Raw genomic sequence first — 26,471 nt, forward strand, 5'->3', positions numbered from 1 at the left:
TGATGTCTTTGTGTGTTAGAATGTAATGAGTATGTAAATATGGATACAGGTAGAATATAAATATTATGTATAACATGATATGTATTATATTTTGTGTTTAAAATTTTAATCGAGTATTTTTGAAATAAAAAAAGTATGTCAAATGTTTGTAAAATACAAAAGCTGAATTGTGTAAAAATTTGCGTACAAGATACATTCGCTACTACAATCATGTAATACATGGGGGCAGCGGGTGAAAGGTTTTAGTGAATTGAATTATTTATGGAAGCGTCTAAAATGTTTTTTCTTGAAAGCTTTTACATTTTCAATTATCAGTGAAAAATTGGTGAATTCAAGTCTCAGATTTTACATTAAAACAACTATTTTCTAGAAGTATACTGCTTCTTTTTCAAGATTGTGAAAAGCCAGCACTCCCTTTTAAGTTGAATAATCTTAGAACGATTCCGCGAGCTGCCATTCGCGGATTTTGTAAAAGAAATTTTTCATTCGATCAAAATTTGGCATTATTTAGCTTTTTTTAGTTCCAAATCGGTATCTAAAGTAAGCTGTATGCATTTTGGAAATGTTTCGATAAATTATGAGAGTTGATTGAAAGCAATGCATTTCTAAAATTTTTATTTATGTATTTAAAAAAAAAATATTGAATCAAACATATAAAACTAACGTAAAAGATCGCTATGTTATTGTCAAAAATCAGATCTATTTTTCTCCTTTTTAAAGTTTGAGAGCCAGCGAAAACGAAAATTTATTAAAAAGTATCCTCGTCGCCTTCTTGGTGTTTTCGGGAAATTTCTTATTTAATCAGTTCAAACTTGTTACTCGGAGGTTTTTTGAGTCACATGAACATGAATATCGCGACAGAATCGGTCTCCGAGATCTGCAAAATGAACGATGTCCTCGTTGTCCACACAAATTAATTTTATTATTACAACTTTTAAATTGATTTTGATAAAATCACGTAATAATAACATTAAGTCACGGGAACAACGAGGATACCATACACTTTGGGCACCAGTTACCTCGGAGACCGATTCTGTTGTGCGAAAAACCCTCCGAGTAATAAGTTTGGACTGATTATATAACAAATTTCACGAAAACTCCATGAGACGACGGGGTTAGCTTCGTATCCGCGACTATTTGATTAGTTTTATATTTGTAAAAAAAAGCATAGAGTGTAAAATATGACGCTGGATGTAAAAGATGCTTTCTGAAAAAGTTCCTGGACTTTAAATGAAAATTGTAATGTATATGAAATATCTATATGAAAATGCAAATTTTGTTTGAGATTTCTTAAGCTTGCGTCAGGGGATTACGTTCAAAACGTCATCAAAAAGCTTTTCGGGTTATTGGGCCTGTTGAGCATATCAAACTCGTGATAACACATTTAACATTCAACCGATAAAAAAGCGGTACTATACCGTCATTAATTCCAATCGTGGTTTAATCGTTTGGTGATCGTTAAATACGTTGACGCGATTTGTATTTGCTAAGCAAGCCCATTGTAAAATACAAGCTTGTGTAATTGACTACTTTTATTATTACCGCTATTATAATTTACGCCAAAGCGTCACATAACATGTTCTTAAAGGCTCTAAATTTGAACATTCGCTTATGGTTGGATAAATCAAACGGATTTTATTCGAAAATTTTGGGAGAAGCTTAATTTTTTTTTAAATACGCTTCCTTCGTTGTAAAAAATACAGAAAAGGAATTTTCCGGTTCCGGAACGATCCACACGATCTTCTTCAGGCGGTTTTGGAACAATTTATCTCTTCATTGTTTTTTTTTTAACATCTCTGCTTCTATTGATAGAATTGAGGCGAATAAAAATAAGAATTTTTTGTTATGTAATTCTGCATCGATCTTGTCTTCTATCGAACCCTGAACATAAGAAATCCACTGTAATCTCATATTTTCAACTTTCCCTAATAACTTTTTTAGAAATGAAGGAATTGAGTTGAAATTCTGGAAAAAGTTGTAACTTATGATCATAAAAAAGTGTGATAAATCATAAGTTACACCTTTTTCCAGAGTTTCAATTCAGTTCCTTCCTTTTTCTAAAAGTTATCAGAGAAAATTGAAAATATGACGCTACTGCGAGTTCTTGAGGTTTTGCTATGTTCAGGGTTCGATAGCAGGCAAGATCGATCAAAAAATTTATAAAAAACAATTCTTTTTTTAATTCGCCTCAATCCGATCAATAGAATCAAAGACATTCAAGAAAACTTCACCAAAGAAAACAATGTAGAGATAAACTGTCCCAAAACCGCCTGCAGAAGTTCGTGCGGATCGTTCCGGAACCGGAAAATTCTTTTTCTGTATTTTTTACTATAAAAAAACCTATTAAAAAAAATAGCGTTCTCCCACAATTTTCTGAACTTTTTATCAAAATCCGGTAGATTTACTCAACTATTAATACTTTTTAGTTAGAATTAACGACACAGTAGTCGCCACCATAGGGAATTTATTAATTAATAAGCTTTATCTATAATTTTCTAAGTCATGTTTACGTCTAAGTTAATACACGATTCATTTTCCCCAATAAATTCCATGAATTCATTTCACTACACATATCATTTTTAGAGGGATAGGAATGGAGAGTTTTTTTGGGGATATCATGCATGTTACAGGTAAAGATTCTTTTGGGAACATCTACAATTAAGTTTAATCATTGACATAGAAATTAATAGGTTAAAATTTGACACTAAAAAACACTAGTAATCTACTGGTGCTGCAATTTTGTCATCGTGCTAATCCACTAATGATGACTGACCGGCAATCTGTACCTTACACGGTAGATTGCAACGGTTATAGGTGACCCACCTTCGATTTACTAAGTTGTCTCTATACGGATCACGTGGCTGCCTTTTCATAATATCAGATTCTGGAGCTTCATAAGCCAGAGATATAGCAGGCACCTGTGATGTTCAGTGCCAACAAGATAATAGAAAATTAGTAAATCCATGCATTTGGAGACAATCGGGCCAATAAAATAAGAGCTAGCCAATAAAATAGTGAAGAAAAAGTAGAGGCTAGGATTAAGATACTCTTGAAAAAATTATTTATAAAAGGATTATTTATGAAAGGTTATTTTGGATGATGATAAAATTTTTTTACAGATGATATGATTTATGTGTTTATGTTAAATTTACTGTTTTTGTTTGTCTGAAAAAAAACTGCATGCAAAAGAGAAAAATGCAATGAAAAAAATGAAATGAAATTCTCCAACTCACCTGAGTAACTCAACAAGTTACTACAAAGGTTCAGAACATTGATGACGTAATATGATTTTAAACAAATAGCAAGAAAACTTTTAAAACGAAAGAAAACAAAAACCAATATAAAATAATCAAAATATAGGAAATAGCAAGAAGAATTTGGCACACTTTTGCAGTGTACAATCGCATTTTTGCAGTATATTGGAATGCGATGGCACACTTTAACTGTTTTTTTTATTTGGTTAAGAGAAACAGAGAAATACTGACACCGTAAAAAATTTTTTGGTTATTTCAATTTTTTAAAATTACCTTTCATTTACGAGTTTATCAGTGAAAGGATTTCTTGGTTGACGCTTCATTATATCAGACTCTGCTTCTTCATAGGCCAAGGAAATTGCGGGGACCTAACGAAATGGTGTAATTGCAATGATAAAAATAATTAACAAATATAACAAATATGTATTATGTAATAATAATTAACCTAATTAAATAAAATTAATTACTAGTAATTAAAATAAAAAATATGTATATCTATTTTTTAATGAATAATTTGTATTTTGAATCAAAAAATAAAAATATTATGATAATGCAAAAAAATTTTATTTTATTCAAATAAAAATTTGATGGATGATGGAATTTTTATAATGATTTTGTGAGGAAGGATTTTGTATTTTTTGTATAATATGGTAGGCATAAATTAATTCTAGGCAAATGAACATTTCAGTAGACATAAAATTTATGGCATTTTAATTATTGAGTTATGGAATCGGTTTCTGTAAATATTTTGAAAATTATTAATTTTTCGGGAAAAATTACCGTGTAATAAATTTTTTCTCGAAAAATTAATAGATTCAAAAATATTAACAAAAAAACTTGATTGACTCCCCTTTCGGTTCTAATTTAAATCACACTTTAGAAAAACTTCTGACTTTGGCGGAATTACTTTTTTTTTTTTTTTTTTGTTCGTTTTGAGTTCTACTTTTGAAATATCTCGGTGTGGAGGCTCAAAATTTGACCAAAATATCTGTCACACCAGTAAAAGCGGGCTCCAGTGCTATTTGGTGTGAGAACAGGATTTTTATTTTGGGATCAAACTCATGGCTTTCTACTTTCTGAGCCAGCCCTCTACCTACTTAGTCACAAAATACTTGCTGTTTAAAATGACAGATTTATGAATTTGTCTCCGACCAAGAACTGTAATTTCAAAAAACATTTATTCCAAAAATTAAATAATGTCTGAAGACAATAATTAAATTATGACTAGACTGCATGTTCATTTGCTAAAATTATTGTTTTACCTACGACATAATTTAGGGTAATTCATTTTAATTGTGCTAGACATTTTCCTTCTAAGAAGTGCATTTTTTAAAAATAAATCTTTCATCATTTGGAGGAAGAAATTAATTCTTGATATCAGGGTTTTTACGTGAACCGTTTCATAACCAAATAAAGGTAATTTTCATTTGTTAAATGGAAACCCATATGTTCTTACTGATACTTTCAAATTTTATATTTAGAATTAATCGCAAAAATGAATCACTAAAAACAGAATTTGTCTCCGAGGTACCTGGTGCCCAGGGCGAACGATATTTCCAGGAAACGGCGGGACCAATTCCGTTCGGTGACCAATTCTGTCGCTATCTTCGTTTTCAGCGAACCCAATAGCCCCGAGACGCTCGTAAGACGAATCGAATGCACAAAAGCGCATTCAAATTCTTCTTACTGTTCAAATATTTGGAGCTTCAGTGCTTCGTTCCGCGACTAAATGCTGATACTATTTGTTTTTTGTAAATTTTAGAGAAAATTTGTTGAAGTTGACATTCATTTGAATATGAAACATAAACACCCTGATTTCGAGAATGAATTCCCCTTCCAAATGAAGAAAAATTACGTAGGAATTAAAAAAAAAATGCACTTCTTGGTAGAAAAATGTCTGACTCGATTAGACTGAACACCCTGTATATATATATAGACAATAATATGTTAAACACAGCTAGCTCAAAATATCACAGATCATTAATTATAATTAAGATGAACTAAAAATTATTTGTCAGAAAGTTTTATAAGATTATATCATTTATGTAAATATGTAAAAATATTGGAATGTTTTGTTTTATTTGAATCAGTTTGTTTCATGAAATCATTCAAGAAATATTTTTGAATACATCTAAAGAGCCCTAAAAAAATATACTGAAAGACATAGAAAAATATTTATATTAGATTTTAAATTCGTATCTTTCTACTTTCTAAGTCACTACTTAAAAAATCTACGAAACCACTAGAAGAGATGTTCCATTAATTTCCGAAGAAAAAACACTAACACTTATTTCAATTTTTAGTCTTGACTTTGAAGGAAATTTTATATTGATGATATAAAAAGGATAGTTGAGAAAAAAAGGTTTGAAAATAATATGAGGTTAGAATTTTATATATTGAAATATTGTCGATTCTATAAAACGTACCTTCATGTTGATTTTCCAGCTTTTGATTTAAAACGCGACTTATTTTTTAAGTAAAATAAAAAGTAATTTCAAAAAGGTAGATATATTTAAGTAATATTAATTTGTAATCAAGCTAATTAAAATAAATAATATATATAGTACAGTGAAAATAATTATTTTACACGGGAAAATTAGTCTTGAGTCGATACCCAACGAAAAAGACATATTTACGGCAGTAAACAAATGCCAAATTGCACATATGCATAAAATCCCTCTAAATATACTCTCTTGAAGTTATTAATTTTCGAAAAGTAGGATCAAATTTAAACAATTTAATTATTAAAACTATTTAGCTATCAAAAGTCGCCTTCAGATTTCCAAGGAAAAGAAAGCAGCCCCCTAAGAGTTATTATATTAAATTTTATTAGATGATCAATTTTTGGTGTTAACTTTAAAGTCACAAAATTAATTTTGTATTTGGAAAAAACTAGCGAATTTTGAAAATTTGAATTCGGAAAATTTTGGGAGAAGACTAATTTTTTTAAAAATTAGGTTCGTTATGTTGTAAAAAGTACAGAAAAAGAGTTTTCCGCTACCGGAACGATCCACACGATCTATTACACGCGGTTTTGGGAAAATTTATCTCTACATTGTTTTCTTTGGTGACGTTTTCTTGAATATCTCTGCTTCTATTGATCGGATTGAGACGAATAAATATAGAATTGTTTTTTATGAATTTTTGCATCGATCTTGCCTGTTATCGAACATTGAGCATAGCAAAATAACCTCAAAAACTCAAGAAAACCACAGTAACCTCATATTTGTTTTAAAAGTTGAAAATATGAGGTGACTACGGTTTTCTTGAGTTTTTGAGGTTATTTTGCTATGTTCATGGTTCGATAGCAAGCAAAAATTCATTCTTTTATTTGGCTCAATCCGATCAATAGAAGCAGAGGTATTCAAGAAAACGTCACCAAACAAAATAATGTAGAGATAAATTTTCCCACAACCGCGTGCAGAAAGTCGGACGGGTCGTTGCGGAATCGGAGACTCTTTTTCTGTATATTGTACAACGAAAGAAACCTATTAAAAAAATTTGCCGCCCCTCAAAATTTTCCGAATTCGTTATCAAAATCCGGTAGTTGTAATGTTTTTATTTATATATAAACGAAACCTGCAGCAAAATGAGTGACGCAACACTTCGTATGACACAATATCCCCGAAAGAACCAGAATGATAAATCACATTTAATAAGGAGAAAATATTTAATTCCTTTGAGAAAATGACGATTTTTATGCGTGAGTGGTTAAATGTACGAGCGCGAAATGAGGCAAAATGTAATTTTTTAGCATTTGCTTGAAGCGGGGGAGTTACTGGTTCGAATGTTCGAATATAGGCACTTATAGAGAGGATATTAATACCCATCCTTCACCCAGAAAAGAATACACGGTTGAAAAAAATTATGATCCTGATAAAAAGTCCGGTTCAGGAAATCGAAGGTTGGTTTAATCCCAATTCATGAATGGGATCGAATTGGAAATTTAATATTGAATGGGAATTCGAAAAATAAATTACTATTCATTAATAGTTTACAATTAGATTTTTTTAGATTTCAATACTATTAAAAGACATCTTCTTGGCAAGGTTTCGGCTCTAGACTAATTTTTCTGTGTACAATCTTAAAATGGACTATTTTTACTGCATTAATATATATAATAATAATAATAATAATAATAATTGAATAATAATAAATATGTAACATTGAAAATATTGCCGATAATAATCTAACAAAGCATAGAAAGAACAAATTTTAGAAACTAGCTGGTGCATGTTTTTAATAAAATAATATAAAATTGAAAGAATTATAATTGGAGAAGTTCTGGATACTCTTTCCGTTACCTTTCATTAACTAATTTATCTGAATAGGGATTACGCGGTCTCCGCTTCATAATATCTGATTCAGATTCTTCATAGGCCAACGATATGGCTGGCACCTGACAGTATATCAAAGACAATTAACCATGAACAATTTATAAAAAAGGAGAAGGTTTTATGGATAAAGGAAATAATTTTATTAGTTTTGAATTTTTTTTTTCAGTAATTTTTTTCTTTTTTAAGGTTAAAAAATATTGCACTTGAATAAATTTAATAAGAAATAAAAATGAACTTACCATGTCTGTTCCTAAATCGATGCAAAGAATTGTAACTGTACCGAGAGGTAAGGGAATATCGCATAAGATGAAAGCCAAGAAAGGTGAGATTTCAGGAATGTTTGATGTTAATGTATAGGCAATGGATTTTTTCAAGTTATCGAAAATAAGACGACCCTCTTCAACACCGGTTACAATTGAAGCGAAATTATCATCAAGTAAAATCATGTCAGCGGCTTGTTTGGATACATCGGATCCAGCGATACCCATAGCAACACCAATATCAGCTTTTTTTAAGGCGGGAGAATCGTTGACACCATCACCAGTGACAGCTACAATAGCACCCATTCGTTGGCAACCTTCTACAATAATCAATTTTTGTTGTGGTGATGTACGAGCGAAAACAATTTCAGTGTGGTATCGAAGAATATCATCCAATTGATCGGAATCCAAATCACGTAATTCAGTTCCATGTACAACGGCAGCTTTAGCTTCACGTGGATTTACTTCTGAGACGGGGATATTTAATCTTTGTGCAATATCTTCAATTGTTTCATTTCCTTCGGAAATAATACCCACAGATTTGGCAATAGCCTTGGCAGTGATAGGGTGATCTCCAGTAACCATAATAACTTTGATACCAGCAGATCGACATTTAGCTACAGCATCAGGTACAGCGGCTCTTGGTGGATCAATCATAGACATTAAACCAACAAAACGAAGTCCATCCAATGGGAAGTTTGGATCATCACAATCGAATTTGTATCCCAATGGGAATTTGTCAGACGGTAATAGGAAATCACAGAATCCTGAAATCAAACCATTATCATTAAAATAGTTTCTTCACCCACATTTGGAACTCCCTCTTCCCCATCTTACGTAAGATGTCAATCTCGTTTTGCCGAATAATAAAACGTTGTTAGAAAAGGTTCAGTTACACTAAAACTCACAATTTGACGTAAATTAAAGTTTTTTATTCTTTAGCACAGACTTTAGTTCGCGATGTATTCCTCAGTGTCATAAAAATGTACGGATTACATATTGTATTATATGTAATACGTGCATTTTTTGTGCCACTGAGGAGTATACTCACATTATTTCTAATATTAAATTTCAACTCATAAAATTTTATGTAAGAACGGGTTTAAACCCCCCTCTCCTTACATAAACAAATTTTCAGATTTTTTATAAAACCCTTCCCTCCCAAAATGCTTACGTAATTAATGAATGAGGCCCCAAAGAGGCCTCAGAACGAGCGGGTTTGTGTGTTTTACTTAAAAATTGTCGTTATTTTTCGGACAGAACTGAACCTATAAAATGTTACTTACCAAGTACACGTTCTCCTAAACCTCCAAGTTCCAAGTATGCATTGTTGAAAGCTTCTTTCATTTCTTCATCTAAAACTTTTTCTTTGCCACCAATGAAAATGGTACTACATCTTTCCAAAATTCTTTCTGGGGCACCTTTCATGACCATTACATGTCGTGGATCGTTAGCATCTTCAGTTTCATGAATAGACACTTGGTATTTGTTTGTGGAGTTGAATGGAATTTCACATACTTTCTTGTTGCGTTTACGAATGCTCAACACATCTCCTAAGGCCAATTCCATACATTTAAGTAAGGCAGCTTCTGATGCATCACCACTAACTTCTTTCTTCAAAATTGGTACACCTTCTTGGCCACCTTTGAATTCGGCACGATTACATAGCGTAGCAATACGTGCTAAAGCTTTGAATCCAGGACTTGTTCTATCATATTGAACACCAGATTGATCTTCAGTGGTATCAGCTTCGATGATTTGATTGTCGAACCACATATGGGCAACAGTCATACGATTTTGTGTTAAAGTACCAGTTTTATCTGAGCAAATTGTGCTTGTTGAACCTAAAGTTTCTACAGCTTCCAAATTCTTGACAAGACAATTTTTGGATGCCATCCGTTTGGCGGTCAAAGTTAAACATACTGTTACAGTAGCTAATAAACCTTCTGGTACGTTGGCTACAATGATACCAATAAGGAAAATAACGGCATCTAACCAATGGTATCCTAAGATGAAAGCAATGACGAAGAATGTAACACCAAGAAATACAGCGACACCAGTAATTAAATGAATGAAATGGTGAATTTCTTTGGCAATTGGTGTTTCACCGGTTTCAAGACCTGAAGCTAAACCAGCAATACGACCCATAACAGTGTTGTCAGCACAACTGATAACGACTCCTTTGGCTGTACCTTCAACGGCATTTGTAGAGAAGAACGCTAAATTTTTGGTTTCCAATGGATTTTCATTTGTAAATTCAGCTCCTCGACTTTGTGGTTCAGATTCACCAGTTAAAGATGAATTGTCTACTTTAAAACCTCGTGATTCAATAATACGAATATCAGCGGGTATTCTGTCACCAAATTTCACTTCGACTACATCACCCAATACTAAATCTTCGGCACGTAATGTTAATTTTTCACCTTCACGTATCACAGTAGCGAATTGTGGCACCATGTTTTTGAACGATTCCATAATTTTGGAACTTTTACTTTCTTGATAATATGAGAAGATACCAGTAACTATAACGACAGCAGCTAATACAATACCAAGATATAAGTTATCATCGGCGGGTTCTTCAACGGTACTTGCTAAGATTGAATAAGCAATAAAACAGAGGATTGCACCAATCCACAGTAAAAGTGCAAAACCTCCGAATAAATTTTTACAAAACTTAACCCATTCTGGTGTTTGTTTTGGTGGTGTTAAAGCATTTGGTCCATCTCGTTCTAAATTTTCTTTTGCTTTTGCATGACTTAAACCCTAAAATTATAAAAATAAAATCTTAATTTGTTGAATTCATAGAAAGAATAAAATTAACTTACATTTTCTGGATGAGTACTAAATCGTTGATATAGTTCTTCTGGTGTGATCTTGTGGTAGTCAATATCCAATTCTTGTTTAAGGTCATCTAAATCATCTGCTTTCCTCTGTTTTGATCTATGGGGAGTTTTCCTTTTTGACTAAAATAATAAAAATTTTATTAAAAAACAGTTTTTGTAAATTTAAATATATGTGAAAAACTGTTAATTTTTTCATTTGATTTTTAAGGACATGCAATAATGCGTTGCCTCTCGAAAATTTTATGCATGGCTATAATTTAAAGGGGTTATATACAGTTAGAATTTTCGAAGAATCGATTTTTTTCGCATTTGCGGAATTTATACATATATTTAAGCATATTTTCTGAAAATTTCAAGTTGATTCGAGAAAAAAAGCATAAACAAATTTTTTTAACTGAATGTAAAAGTCATTTGAAACTTCAAACGCGTTTTCAGTCGGTGATCAAGGTTTCTCCGAAACGTCTTGGCCGATCGGTTTCGAATTTTTACACAATCTTCTAAGATACTTTCTCCAGGTATTAATCGAAGGAATAAGATTTCTGAAAATTATTTCGATATTTTAGACCACTTTAAAGTTGGAAATTTATTTGAAGAATTTTGTCCCTTTTTGAAGCCGCCATTTTGCCAAAAATCATAACTTTGACTATTTCTTCGATTAATGCATGTATTCATCTATCGACTAAAGAAATTTTTTGGATTTTGGCGCTGACCGCCGGACACCTTTTTTTGGAGTATCTCCAGGAGATCGCTTACTGGAGCAGTACCATATCAAATTTTTTAAATTGGACAATGGGACCTTATAATTAAAGAAATGTCCTAGGTTTTTTTATATGTATGTAAAATAAATGGTCTTTCCAAAAAAAACGTTTTTTCTGCTCGAAACTGGATATAACCCCTTAAAACTAGCGTTCCAATATCAATGTTGTATGGACAGGGAATATCCTTACTCTCCGCTCTGAAGTTTAGAACTGTCCCTCGCTTTTTTTTAAACGAGTAATGCAATATGATATTGGGTAGAGGTGCGAAGAACGAGCCATACATCGTTAAATCGGATCCAAGATAAATTTTAGATGTGGGATCATTGATAATTTTTCTTCTTCATTTTTCAATTGCTGGCAGTTTTTCGCATATATTTCATCATTTTTCGGCTCATAGGGGTTAAAGAAAATTTAATAATAAAAATTTTTTCAACTTACGCTATTGTTGTGAAAAGTGGTAAAAAATGTAATTTATTGTAAAACAAATTACATAAAGCCTCTCTTACCTTATATTGTCCATCAGCTGTTCTATTGTCATCGTTTACTGACGGAATAGTAGCAACGCGATATGAATCTGAGCGGCCGTGCTGTAACATTTACATTCAACAGAAATTTGCTAAACTACACAATCCAAAACAATACAATTAAACATAAAAAAACAAAATTAAACAAAAAAACAACACACTATGAGATGAGGTCATTTTATTGGTGCCAAGCTCTAGGTCTAAGTTTTTGTTTGGGGTACAAAAAATGACGTGATTGTGTGTGTGTGTTTGTTTTGAGTATTCCAAAACGAATCCAAATTCATTTTCTGACTTTAATCAATACTGCTGGCAGACTTTGACTTTGTTGTGCTCTGAGTGATTTTTAGCAAAACAGGTATGTTCCGAAGTGAGATGGATGATACTCCTTGAGAGTATTTGTTTCTACCTGCAGGGCTGAGTTAGTCTAAAGAATATCGATTTGAAATTTTACAAAGTCATACAGGGTAATGGGTCACATTTTTTAAGATACGTAACAGAAATCTGAACTTTAAAGCCTACTACAAATTGGCAAATGGGGTCGATTCTTAATATTTTGCTTAGTACCAGAAATGGTTAGAGATTTCGAAAAAAACAATTAGAAAAAGATGCTTAGAATATTTGACAAATTCGCATTTTAAATTTATTGGTCTTTACTCAAAAATTATTACAAGTTTATTTTTGAATTTTATAACTAGTGTAGTATGGAATGAAAAAACTGGACAAATTGATAATTTAATAGTGTTATGTATTCAAATATTTCAATAAACTTGTAATAATTATGAGTGTAGACCAAAATAATAAAAAAATTAAAAATGCGAATTTTGTCATGAAAATCGGTATATGGGTATAAAAAGATATTCCAAGCAACTTTTTCTTTTAATTTTTTTCGATAACTCTCTGACGTTAGACAAAATATTAAGACCGATATTTTGGTTAAAAAATGTGTCCCGTCAACTGTATGACTGTGGAAAATTTTAAAAACGATGTTCCTATAAATAACGAAAATATGAAGGTGTCTTTATCTTAAATGCGACACACTGTGTAGTAAAAAGAAGAGGCTTTTTTATGTAGCCGAAATGAATTTGAATTTGTTGTAAAAATATGATTTTCGATTAGATTACGTTTAAATTATTGACTTTTGAAGTATTTGATACACAACTTGGATAAGCATGGTCACAAACAGTTTGGGTAAAAAGTAATGAAAGAGAATCACTGGACAGTCAAGAAGAATAAAATTTTCAAAATGTAATGATAAATAATTATAGATTTTTTTGTAAAAATAATCATACTTTTCTTTGAATTTTTTAGAAATGCATGCAGATTGAAGCCACGCTGGAATTCAATGTGAAGGTAAATTTTTGTTATAATAAACTCGCCTTTTGATATAAAAAACATCAGAAAGGTTTTTGCATTATTTTAGAGTAATCAGAACCCAAAAATTACGAAAATTCAAATCATTTCACTATCAGATAAATATATTTTAAGAAATTGTCTGATATGGATTCGAGAAATCGTTCTTGGTTTGAGATTTTGGCCGATATCTCAGAAACTATGATTTAAATCATCAAATTAATGCGATTTATGTATTTTTATACATTTACATTTTTATGGGTAGTACCCCTTTGAAAAAATTGAATGCATAACTTTGGAAAAATCGACCAAAATCTGATTCGAAGAAGGATTTCTCTAATATAAGACAATTTCGGAGAAAATGTTTATCTAAAAGTAAAGAAACTTTTTTATTTTTTGGGTCATAATTGGGTAATTTTTTTTGTTAGCGATTAATTTACAAAAAAAAAAGGAATTTTTTATCTTGAACGGTAGAGATAAAATAATTGGTACACTCAGTGTCACAAAAAAACGCACGGATTACATATAGTACTATTTATAATCTGTGCAATTTTTGTGACACAAAGATAGATTAAATTTATAGTTCAGTTACATTATTGGGACATGTAACTATAAATCGTTTGAGCATTATTAAAAGCCGGAATCATTACACTTTGACCATTAATGTAAACAAATGACTAGACCAAGCCAATAATTCACATAACTTTTAAACAAGGACGTAGAAATTAAAACTTTTACGGGGGGCTTCCTGAAAAAAAAACTTTTTAAAATATATATTTTTGGCTGTGTGATTTAATTTAAACAATTTTTTCCATAATTTTTTGGATTGTCCTTTCATGTTTTTACCCAAATTTGAGCTAAAATTTTATTTAAACGTAATCGTAAAATATATGTAAATGAATATTTATCGATAATAACGATATATTTAACAAACTGTGAAATACGAATATTTTCATTGCAGGGGATTTAAATAGGACACTTGGTAATTTTTTTTTTTGGAAAAGATTAAAATTGATGACAATCTATTGAAGGCGGTATTTGCGACAGTAAAAAACTGATTTAAACTCCCAACTACTCTCCAAAAAAGAGGGTTAAGCACCCCATGAGTGATCGATTTTTTACAATCTAAAAAATAACTGTGATATTTTGTTTCAATGTACTATTTAGAAAACTACATTTTTCTCATTCTAAAATATCGCGTTTTCTATTACGCCGTTAGAAATACCTTAATTGAATATCGTCTCAATGGATAGACATTATTTTAAGCATGCCGCAGAATTAAAAATTTTACGAACCTAGTGGAAGAGATTACTCCGGCTTGGAGAATTTTCGTTGTTTAAAAATTGACCTTGATAACCGTCTCTAAAATTTTTGTCCTTAATAAAATAGGTTGCCAAAATGAACCGATGACCTAAGACATACAACCTGTCTAGAAAATTCATTTTGCAGTTTGTTAAGCATATCGGATGGTAAATCTTAATCTAATGTAATTTTGTGTTATGTTTTTTGATTCGAATGTGAAACTAATTTATTTTCAAACTATCGCAACGATTTTAAATATCTAAAATTCTCTAAAACTAGTAAATTAAATCAATAACTGGTATTAGGAAAGGCTTTAAATTTCAATACTATTTTATTATTCGATATTAAAATTATCAGTTAAAATCGCTCGTAAATCTTTTATCATGTTTTGAGTTGATATTCGTAAAGCAATTTTCTTTAACTTTTAATCATTTCTTAGGGCATTTTTACACATTCATAATAGAAACTTGCTATAATATTATTTTATGAGTAAAACTAAAGTCCTCAGAAGTATATTAAGTGCTAAAAATTCGGAGGGCCCATATATCAAGAGTGATTAAAATACAAACATGGATAATAATAGTCATATCTGGCGTAGTATTCACTGAGATTAAAGTTACTGGAAGAATATCCAAAATTTCCAAGCCATAAAGTTTTTATCAGCCGCTATTTTACTGCCATATATTTTTACGTATTCTGTTGTCAATGATTTTTTTGGTATACAGGGTGAGCCTTTTTTTGGTACACCTAAATATCTCGTTTTGTAGTAAACCAATCAAAAAATAACTTAAACTAAAGTTGCAGAATTTGATGGGGGACACCATGTTCTGATATCAGATTGGGCCTAGTTCTTCGGGCTTCTTTAATAGCCAATTTAAATCGTAAACGGTAAGAGATAGAATAACACTGTAACTTAGAAAGTTGATTAAAAAACTTACAATTTTTGTTTAAATTATTCTTTCGAAAAACGTTAGCTTTTGGAGGATATGCGACTAAAAATATGTCTTTATTGAATTGAATCCTCTATTGCCCTTGACAACTTTAGGCTAAAGCATTTTTCCGTAGTTAGCGTGTTTTCTTTCGATTAAATGGAATAATGACATATTTTTAAGTTGCATTTCCTCCGAATGCTAACGTTTTTCGAAAAGTTTTAAACAAAAATTGTTAGTTTTTTTATAAGGATCATTTTTCTAACTTAAAGTATTATTCTATCTCTTACCGTTTGGGATCCAAATTGGCTATTAAAAAAATCTGAAGAACTAGGTCTAATCTGATGTCAGAACATGATATCCCCCATCAAACTCTTCACCTTTTGTTTAAGTCGTTTTTTGATTGGTTAACTACGAAACGAGGTGTATAGATAAAAATGGCCCATCCTGTATATACGGCAGGTAAAATCAATCGTCGAATCAGAAGTGAAAAAATTGATTCCCATAAATACGAGCGACGATTTTACTCTTATTTATTACCAAACCCTTCAAATAGTAGAAAAAAGAATTAGAGACATTTCCGTAGAAGGATTATCCGGACATTTTTTGGTTTAAATACAATTCATGTACGATAAACGTTTTATTTTGAATTTCCATGAAATGTGTAAAATGAAAAATTATATATTTTTCATGGATAGATGATCGGAATATGATGAAATAAATAAATGTTTTTAATGTATGTATGCAAATAAAAAAATAAAAATATTTACTTGTACTTAGTTAAATTAAAACATTTATTACATAAATTTTTCAATGACATTGAATCTAGATACTGTCATGAAGGAACGAACAACTGATAATGAATAAAATATATAATACAATTACTAAAAGTAAATTGTTGCCAATTTTATTTTTTTTTTGCATGAAAATGTTTTAGATACGTGTATTGTAAATATTTAACTAGTATAGAGACGTCAACGGTTTTTTATCCTACAATAAAATATTTGTAGTTTTATAACTAAAAAAAATATTGGTGTTATCAAGTTAGAGATTGTTATATTGTACACTTGATAAACAGAAATTCTTTTGTATGGAAAGTTTTACTTCTCAATTAAGGTATTTCCAGCATGGTATCTGCAGTTCCTATGCTAAAGCTATGGTTAAAATTTTTTTCGACATAATTTAACGAAAAATTAAATTTAAGAATTTAATAATGCTTACTATTAATTCCCAAAGTTTCAGAAATTTTGACCGTTTAAAATGGGAAATAATTATGCCAACGTCCCAATTTCGATCAATTTACGTCAAAATTAATATCTCGAAAGTGAAAATTAATTTCTAAATTTTTTTTTTTAGAATTGTATTGTATAAACATTTTTTTCTACTTTTTCTTCAATATATAATAATATCATAAAAAATAGTTGGAGAGACCGGACATTTTACATGCTTTAAATGGGACATGACCCTCAAAATCGCGAACTTTGTCTTTAAATATCTCGCGATCTAAACGGTCAAAAATTATGAAATTTTAGGAATTCATAAATAAAGCTATTATAAACCCGAGAAAAAAAATTCGGCCAAATCTGTCGAAAAGTGATTTCATGCTGGAACTACCTTAATAGTTCAAATCAAACTAAATCATATTTTAAACTTTAATTCTTTGTACACACTGGGTTAATATCTCAAGTTGGCAAAACTTGGTATGTATGGACAAAATTGTATTGATTGTTAAGCCGGCAAGAAAACAAACCCTTAAATTAGCACGGTAGAACAAATTCTATTTTTACCCGGGTGACTGAGCTGATAAGGAATGGTATGTGTTTATCAGGCTAATTTGTGTATTTGTTCCTTTGCGGCTCACCAAACACTTGGGCCGATTTGGATGATTCTTACGTCAATACGCCAATCGATTTGTCTTACGAGTGTCAGTAATGAAAATTATATGTATATGGCGATAACCAGACGCCAAATTGTGAAAATATATCCTGAATAGGTATTAAATTGGCAAATCGATTAACGATAGAATCAATAAAATCAGTTCACGAGATTGATCTCTAAAGCGCCACAAAGGATCAAACATACCTACATAGATCATACCTAAATGAAGATCGGCGACCTATTATTGGGAAGATTTGACTCGGCCACGCCCGTGTCTATTAAATACAGCGGATTTCGTGAGACCTTAAATAAATTTGAATATCCGAAATTTTCACAGAAAATGTCCAAATATTTTGTTCATTACAGTATAAAGTCTTTTTTTGTTTGTTTCCAATTTCAATTTTTAATGCTCAATTTTAACTCAAGTGTTTGTGCAATTATTTTTAAGATACACATTTTTGAATGAAAAATAATATTATGATATAATAATCGATAAAATAATAATGGAATTAATTGACATAATAATTAACATTAATTTGAGTGTTTAATCTCTTTAGTCCGTACGATGTATCCATCAAAAATTTTCCATTTAAAGAATAATTAATCATAAGCCCGATGACAAATTTATTTAAATTTTTAATGATTACTAAAAATTTATCTAAAATTGTGAATTTACATCACTAATTAAATAACGTGTTTCAAATAATTACGGGGGATGCAAGGGTGTATTTTTTTTATCACACTTACGATTTCCAAGTAGGAAAAGCTGAGTTTGAATTTAAGTTTTAGTTAATTCTTAGGTGACCTAAGTTACATCTTTTTTGGTTTTACCTCCCAACCAGTAAGCAAATCAGAACGATAACGTGTGATAAGGAACATAGTTTCAAAAGCAGCCAGTAGTTGAAATGAAAACTTTTCTTTTAACTTTCACTCAAGCTGTAATCCAAGTTAATTGGTTGCAAAACTTATTTTCAAAGCTCAGCCATCTCCTATCAGACTTGAAGCTAGCTATACTTGTTAGAGAGATGCGATCAGTTTGATATTATTGTACTTTGTAAGGGATTTGATTAATATTGACTTAATAAAATATTTTTATTATATTTACCGCATGGACTATTACAAATAAATAATATTTTAAGATTATAAAATTTATGCTTTGTTTACAATAATTATAATTAAAAAAATTAATACCATCAATAAAAATTTATTGTTATAAAAAGATATTAAATTTTTAATTGATTATCAAATTTAATTTTGTTTATATTATTCTCAAATTAAGATTATTTCAATAAATAAGGTCATTTATGCAGCTGTTTTATGTGCATTAATGTGAGAGTATAGCTCAGGTTTTTTCATACTCTTTATGTTGTCTCGTGATCATCGTTTTTTTGGGGCAACCCGGATGAGAGTAAAAAATTTTCTTTCGATCAAATGCAATAATGAACATATTTTTATGTCACTTCTACTCTGAAAGCTAACGTTTCTCGAAAAAATGTTTTAAATAAAAAATATTAGTACCTTTTAGGATATAAATTGACTATTAAAGCAACCCGGGGAACTAAAGTCAATCTGATGTCAGAACATAATGCCCCCCATAAAACTCTGTAATTTTTTTAAAAGTTATTTTTTGATTGGTTAATTACAAAACGAGCTATTAGCCATAATGAATTAAAATTATACACCCCTGTATACTACAAAAATTGATTTAAGAAATTGAGACATTTTTTGAAATTTATTATCTTTGATAATAATTAATCGGTTCTCGTGGTTATTTGCTTTTATTTCATTTTGATGTTAAAAATTTAGAACAGCATTTGTATGATAGACAGGTCAGGCCCTTAAAGTAAATATTCATATTCTACAACTGCACCACAAGAAATTGCAGAATGCTAATTAGATTCACACTTGATCGTTTTCACGGTCAAAATTAATAGCCATAATAAATAGCTTACAAATAAGATGTTAACTAAACAAATTAAAGTGAAACAATTGAAATCTACCTTTATTATATAATATTGTATTTTTTTTAAACATCTTGAAAACATGGCTCATAAAATACAAAATTTAAAAATAAATAACATTTTTTACAAAAATAACATATATCATAAGTCAGTAGTCGTAACTATGAATTTTTATTTATATATTATTATATACAGGATGAGCCAGCCACTTTAATCTATAGATTTAAATATCACGTTTTGTAGTTAGCCATTCAAAAAATAACTTAAACAAAAGTTGCAGAGTTTGATGGGGGACATCGTATTCCGACATGAGATTGGAGTTACAAAACAAAAGAGGGGTACCGCAAGTGGGTCCCTGGCACCTAGACCAAAGAGTCCTCTGTGTCCTCACATTGGAGTTAGGTTCTTCGGGTTTCTTTAATAGCCAATTAAATCCTAAACGGTAAGAGATAGAATAACACTTTAAATTAGAAAGTTGATTCTCATGAAAAATATTTTTATTTAAAACATTTTTTGGAAAAATGTTATATTTCGTAGATGTAATTTTTTCATTTAATCGCAAGAAAATACGCTTAAAGTTTATCGGTAGTTGTAAGTAAAAATTATGGACACAGGCGAATGTCCTCAATAGGGAATATTCATGAAATTTAAATTTGGTTCAAATATTTTTTTTTCGTAAGTTTATTGGCTGGAAATTTCAACTAAATCATTATTTTAGTAATTAATATCTTTTTAATTACTTAAAATTAATTAATAACAAGTGAAAACAAACAATTGACTGAGTTAATTGTTGAAATACCATGCATAGTCAGTGTTGATTTCTTTCACATACAAACATGTGACACATACATTACTGATAATCAAGTATAGTACATATTATAAAATTTCCGCCTAATTGGCGCCCTCACGGGTAAACAGTGATGTTTACGAAAAAAATGTTTCAAACAAAAGCTGTTTAATTTTTGATAAGGAACATTTTTTACATTTAAACTTTTGTTCTATCTCTAACGGTTTACAAGACCCAATTGACCTATGATGCTCATTTACGAACTTGACCTCACTTTTTACGTCCTGAGTACGCTGTAAAAATTTCAGCTCGATATCTTTTTTCGTTTTTGAGTTATCGTGTCCACAGACGGATGGACGGACGGACAACCGGAAATGGACTAATTAGGTGATTTAGTGAACACCTATGACAAAATTGTTTTCCTAGCATCATTATTTTTAAGCGTTACAAACTTGGGACTAAACTTAATATACTATGTATATTTCATATATGCAAGGTATAAAAGTACAAATTCAGTGAGAGAAATTCAAATTTCTAAAACGGAAATCAAATTTTAAAACGGACGTGACGTCATAGTATGTGGAATGTCAAATTCGTTGACATACTTTATGGTATTAATTACTTATATTTTGTATGGTATTACATTGATTTATATTATTTTACGACTTTTTATTAGAAAACTTAATAATAACGTGTGTAAATTCATTTTTTTAAAGTGTAAATTATACATTAAACTGTCATGAATTGACAGGTCATATATTAATACGAAATATTAATTTTTTATGAGGATCAACTTTCTAATTTAATGTCTTATTCTGTTTATAATCTAAATTGGCTATTCAAGAAACCCAAAGAACTAGGTCCAATCTGATGTCAGAACTTGATGTCCCCATCAAACTCAAGTTTTGTTTAAGTTATTTTTTGATTGATTAATTACAAAACGAGATATCTAGGTGTATATATTAAAATGGCCCACCCTGTAGATGTCTGATGAAAATTTAGATCACTAACATTTACTGTAAATCACATAATATTCTGTGCTGAATAACTTTTCTATGAATTCATTTCTATAAAGTTTTAAAGCTGAACACTGATAGTTTTTTTGGACATGAAATTTAAAATAATTTTTCTAGAATGTCGAACGATTTTCATTATAGAAAGATTCTTCGGAAAATGCGTGTCACGGAATACTTTATTGTTTCACAATATAATTAAAAGTATATTAATTAAATGAAAAAAATATCCGAGCTACTAATAATACTGCTTTATCATGCTTCAGTATCTAAAAATTCTTTGTATAAATAAACGTAAGAGTGTTAATTAAATTAGTGTCCGATTTCAGATGTTTAACTTTTATGAATAAACAATTTCATTAATGTTTGTCAAAAATATTCCATTGCAACTAATATCCTTTTAATACATAAACAAACAATTTCCTGTTATAATAGCAATTTTTATACCCTGTATATGTGAAATATATATGAAAGTAAACTAAATTTTGTCTTAGGTCTCTTAAAAATATTGATGCTACGAACAAAATGTTGGTATAGGTGTTTATATAAAATCACTTATCAGTCTGCCCGTCTATCTGTGTCTGTGAACACGATAACTCAAAAACGAAAGGAGGTATCAAGCTAAAATGGTATAACGTGCTCAGGACGTAAAAAGTGAAATTGAGATCGTAAACAAGCAACAAAGGTCAAGATCCCACTTTGTAAACTGTTAGAGAAAGAGCAAAAGTTTAAATATCTAAAATGTTGTTAAATATTACTGTTTACCCGTAAGAGCGCAAATTAGGACAAAACTTTGGTGTCCATTGTCTCCAAAACTGTAAAAGATAGGGAGTTTAAAATTTGCAGGTAGCTTCAACTACTGGTCTTGTGAAACATTCTCGAAAAACGAATACAAATTCCAGAAAACATTTTCGAAAATTCGGCCGAAAGCCGCCAACTATGTGGGTTTTTTAAACTATTATAATTTATTTAAAAATAAAGCAAGGACTGACATTCAAAACTTTCTATGCGGGAGATTTTAACAATTAATTCAGTCAATTGTTTGTTTTTGTTTTTACTTGTTTTTATATGAAAAGCAAGATTATCCTATAGATAAGGGGGCTAGGTAATTTTATAGTCATTTCAGGGGGTTTCCCTTTCAGGAGAAAAATTTTTAATTTCGTGACAAACTCTCTTCACAGCTGTTTTGAAAAGATCCAGCGATTAGTGAACACGTTTTCCTTTTATCATCTAAAAGTGGTAACCGGTACAGGCTTGAACCCATCTCAATTTAAATTGTTTAAAATTCCAAAAAATATTAGAAATTGCTTCGAATTCTATTAACTTATGGCATTTTTTTTTAAATTTTAATTTGTAAATTTTTTTAATATCTATATTGATTCGGTTGTCAGATAGCTACCATTTTCAGGTGAATTATTATCAATGGGCTTTCCCTCGACATGGTTAGTAAATTCTTACTAATAAATATTCGTCCCAAAATATTCTGCTTGGCCCCAAATCTAGTTTTATAATCAAATTTCGAGGAAACCAGATATAACGAATTCAGAGTGAACATTCATATTTACAAAAATCGAAGAAAATCGAAAAAAAATAATTCAAAAGAAATAAGTTCGTACAAAATAAAAATCATTTCACCAATAAAATAGACAAAATCGATTCTGAATATTTTAAAAATAAAAAATTATAAAAAACAATTTTTTTATTACTCATCGAAAAAATTATGAATTAAAAAAAAAAAACTGTTTTTAAATTGAAATTTTATTTTTATAAAAATAGATTTGAAAATTTCACAAAAATTGTACAAAGTTTAAAATGGTTTATAAAAGATTTACGTCACGTAAATTGCAGTAGGCGTTTATCATTACGAAACCATCGACGCTGTGTGACGGTGGTAGCGTAGCGTTCGTGTTAGACGCTAATGGCGTCGTCAACGTCATGCCTACCAACCATAATTTTTGTGTTAACACAACAGAATAAGTTTCTATTTAACGTAAAATAAACAGTTTTGTGCGCATAAAAAAATCAATACGAACGTGTATCTTTGTTCCACACAGAAGTATAAAAAGAAATAAATTATTTATAGAAATGTATCAAAAATTATAATTAAAAAATTGTCATCATACTCTTTATATATTTAAAAATTTATCGTCGAATTAATTTTTAACCGACTTCAAACAAAAAAAGGAGGAAGTTATCAATTAGACTGTTTTTTTTTTTAATGTGTGTTACCTCAGAACTTTCGACTGGGTGAATCGATTTTGATAATTCTTTATCTATTTTTACCAATTTGGATTAAGTATGCACTACAAGAGGGCGAATAACTCAATATCACGCCAACCGATTTCGATGATTCTTTTTTTAATGACAAATAAGTTAGTGTACTTCAGATTCACTAAAAATCACAAAATAAAAAAAAAAAAAACTTTTAACAAAAAGAAAACCGACTTCAAAAGAAAAATTTTTCCAAAACAAATTAATATGTTCAATATTCATTCAAAATATTCAAAAGTTTTTCTTTTGAAGACGGTTTTCTTTTTGTTAAAAGTTTTTCTTTTGAAGACGGTTTTCTTTTTGTTAAAAGTTTTTTTTATTAGAGAAATTTCAGGTATATGCTTCATGGCCACCGCTGGTAACGGATATTATTTTGTAATATTATTAAAATAAGAGTTTTTTCGTCTCGTTCGGACTCCAGGCACTCTTCGAAAAAATTTTCCAATAAAAGTGAATTGTTTTTCTAAAGACCTTTTTTGTTCAAATTGAATCCAGAAACGCGCAAAAAGCTAAATTTTTCCTATTATTTACTGTCTCAACTATTCGATGTACAAAAAAATGTTCGTGTATTTATAAAGAACAACTCTCTTATTTAAAACGTTCATCTAATGTTTGTCAGTTATGAATCAGAGTGAGATTTTGATTGAACCTGAAAACTTAGATCGAATTCAATGCCGATATATAACATTTTTCGTTTGAAGCATTTTCTCGATTAAATTTATTTATCGAGTTTCAAGTATATTTCAACCTTTTTTAAGTTTAAATAATCCTGTATATTGCAGAAGCCGGTAAGGAAATCATTTCCTTAACCTTCACACTCAAGGTAGTATTCTCAATTTAAACATTCAGATATTACAATATGTAGATGGAATTAAAAAAATTATGCAATTCGATATTCAATTAATAAATTAAAAATTTGGCTGTAGCTATGAAATCAAGAGATACTAGAAATAAATTTGTTTTCATGATTAATTACTATTTATAATTACGGTCCGAGAATATCAAACATAAAGACAAAATAATATCGGATAGGTTAGGTTATATTGGCTGTCCACGAAGAACACACTTAGGCTATAGAGCCCATTGTGATGCCATATATGTGTTTTACCACCTTTCCCCTGATAATTTCATTTATCAGTTCCTTAATTTCAGAGTCCTAGTGCACCACCTCTTTCATGTACTACACCAGCCCATCGCAACTATTAATTAAATAAATTTTGTTGCGAAGGCAGGATTCGAACCCGCTACCCTAAGCATACCGCGGACGGAATTAACCAACTGAGCTAATAGGGCGACCGGATATATCACGATGTAATTTTATATTTTATGTAACAAAATGGCATAATTTTGACACTCATTTTAGTTACAAAGGTAGAGTATTTCGTAACTGAATTACAAAAAAATTTTTATATGCGAATCACCGTGCTTTTGCAAAGCATTAAACTTCACACCTAGAGCAAAAAGACTTAGTAATATAAATAGGTATCTATTTTCTAGCACAAAAATGTGTCAAATATATTTCGATTAAGCTATCTTTTAAAACAGATAATGCTTATAGAAATATTCCTAGTAAATGCTATTTTTGGCAAAACCTTATGACTCTTTCTACATGAACAAAATGTAATTTGAATACATGACCTTGGAGAAAAACTTTTAATCTTCACAATTTTTGTTTGATTTTCATATTTTGCTAAAAATATAATTTATTTGTAGATAAATTATGCCCAAGGTTTTTCATAATTTATTGGGTTCTATTGATTATACCTTTACAGTAGTTGTTCTAGTTGAAATATAAAATAGACTGACTACATGTTGTCGCATTTCGATCAGAGAATACATTAGATAAATTTTTATACTCTGTATGTAATACATATCAAGGTATACTAAGATTAGTTCCTAGTTTACATCGCTTAAAAATAATGATATTACGAACATTTTGGTAAGTGTTCATAAAATCACGAAAACAGATACTAAGCTGAAATTTTTATTTACGTAAAAAGTGAGGTTGAATTCGTAAATGAGCAATATAGGCCAAGGTTTTGGGTCCGTAGGACACATCTTGTAAACCGTTAAAGATACAACAAAAGTTTAAATGTAAAAGAGTGTTTCTTAAAAAAAAAAAATAAACAACTTTTGTTTGAAAAATTTTTTCGTAAACAAACAAGGACAAAACTTTGGTGTCCATTTTTCCCAAAACTATTAAAGAGAGAAAACACTATCTAAAAACGAAAAAAAAAAATTCGAAAAATTATAGAAATTTTCGTAATCTAAAAAGGGTTTTTACACCCTTCTAATTTATAACAAAATAATGCAAGCACTGACATTCAACACTTTCTATACAGTGTATTTCGACAACTAAATCAGTTAGTTGTTTGTTTTCACTAGTTTTTGAAAGCTATTTTCATCTTGGAAAGATGAACGACATTTTTGCGTCCTCATTCAAATTTGTAAGTTGATGTTTGTATTCGCTCCGTGCGTGAGTTTCGTTTCCATGGTAACGATACACTACTTTAATTATAGAATTGTATGGATGCATATATAATTGTATGGATTGCATTTAAGACTTGCATTTAAAATTTAATATTCTTGTCTCACAAATTTAAATAAATAATTATGATAATTTACATTTGAAAAATAATATTTGTTCAATTTAATTTCTTATTTTCACAATTTTTAATGCTTTAAGTTTAATTAATTCGTGTTTTTCAATAATTTTAATTTGACATTTCTATTACATTAACATGTAAAGAATTGCAAATTAGTCATAACAGCCCCCTTTAACTCCAAAATTTTTCACTTAAAGCGCTGGCATCGATTTTATTGTCCCTACCATGACTACGCACACAACGAATATTAAAGTGTCCGATATTGACCCTGTCGCCACTCTTTGAATCCAAAAAACAAACTTCGGCAGAGGTGTAAAAGCTGAAGTGAAGCTGAGAAGTGTAATATGTAGATAGCGTTAGGGATGTAAATACCATATTGCAATTTTAGGATTAAAAAA

General features: G+C 30.0%; 1 protein-coding gene across 4 annotated transcripts in view; it reads right to left on the reverse strand.

Moving 5' to 3' along the window:
* The window catches only part of LOC123293841 (sodium/potassium-transporting ATPase subunit alpha), a 45,458-nt gene that overhangs the window by 4,262 nt on the left and 14,725 nt on the right, over positions 1 to 26,471 (reverse strand). The window contains exons 2-7 of one of the 4 annotated variants that reach the window (XM_044874784.1): positions 18,415 to 18,424; positions 11,959 to 12,041; positions 10,677 to 10,814; positions 9,138 to 10,614; positions 7,831 to 8,618; positions 2,824 to 2,918 (exon numbers count right to left, since the gene is read on the reverse strand). In XM_044874784.1, coding sequence (XP_044730719.1) covers positions 2,824 to 2,918; positions 7,831 to 8,618; positions 9,138 to 10,614; positions 10,677 to 10,814; positions 11,959 to 12,041; positions 18,415 to 18,421 — 2,588 coding nt within the window. In that variant the 5' untranslated portion in view covers positions 18,422 to 18,424. Of the gene's footprint in view, positions 1 to 2,823; positions 2,919 to 3,527; positions 3,623 to 7,558; positions 7,654 to 7,830; positions 8,619 to 9,137; positions 10,615 to 10,676; positions 10,815 to 11,958; positions 12,042 to 18,414; positions 18,425 to 26,471 lie in introns of all 4 variants that reach the window. The other 3 variants (XM_044874785.1, XM_044874786.1, XM_044874787.1) reach the window with 3 other exon arrangements.

The sequence above is a fragment of the Chrysoperla carnea genome, chromosome 2 (assembly GCF_905475395.1).
Source record: "Chrysoperla carnea chromosome 2, inChrCarn1.1, whole genome shotgun sequence".
Taxonomy (NCBI): Eukaryota; Metazoa; Arthropoda; class Insecta; order Neuroptera; family Chrysopidae; genus Chrysoperla; species Chrysoperla carnea.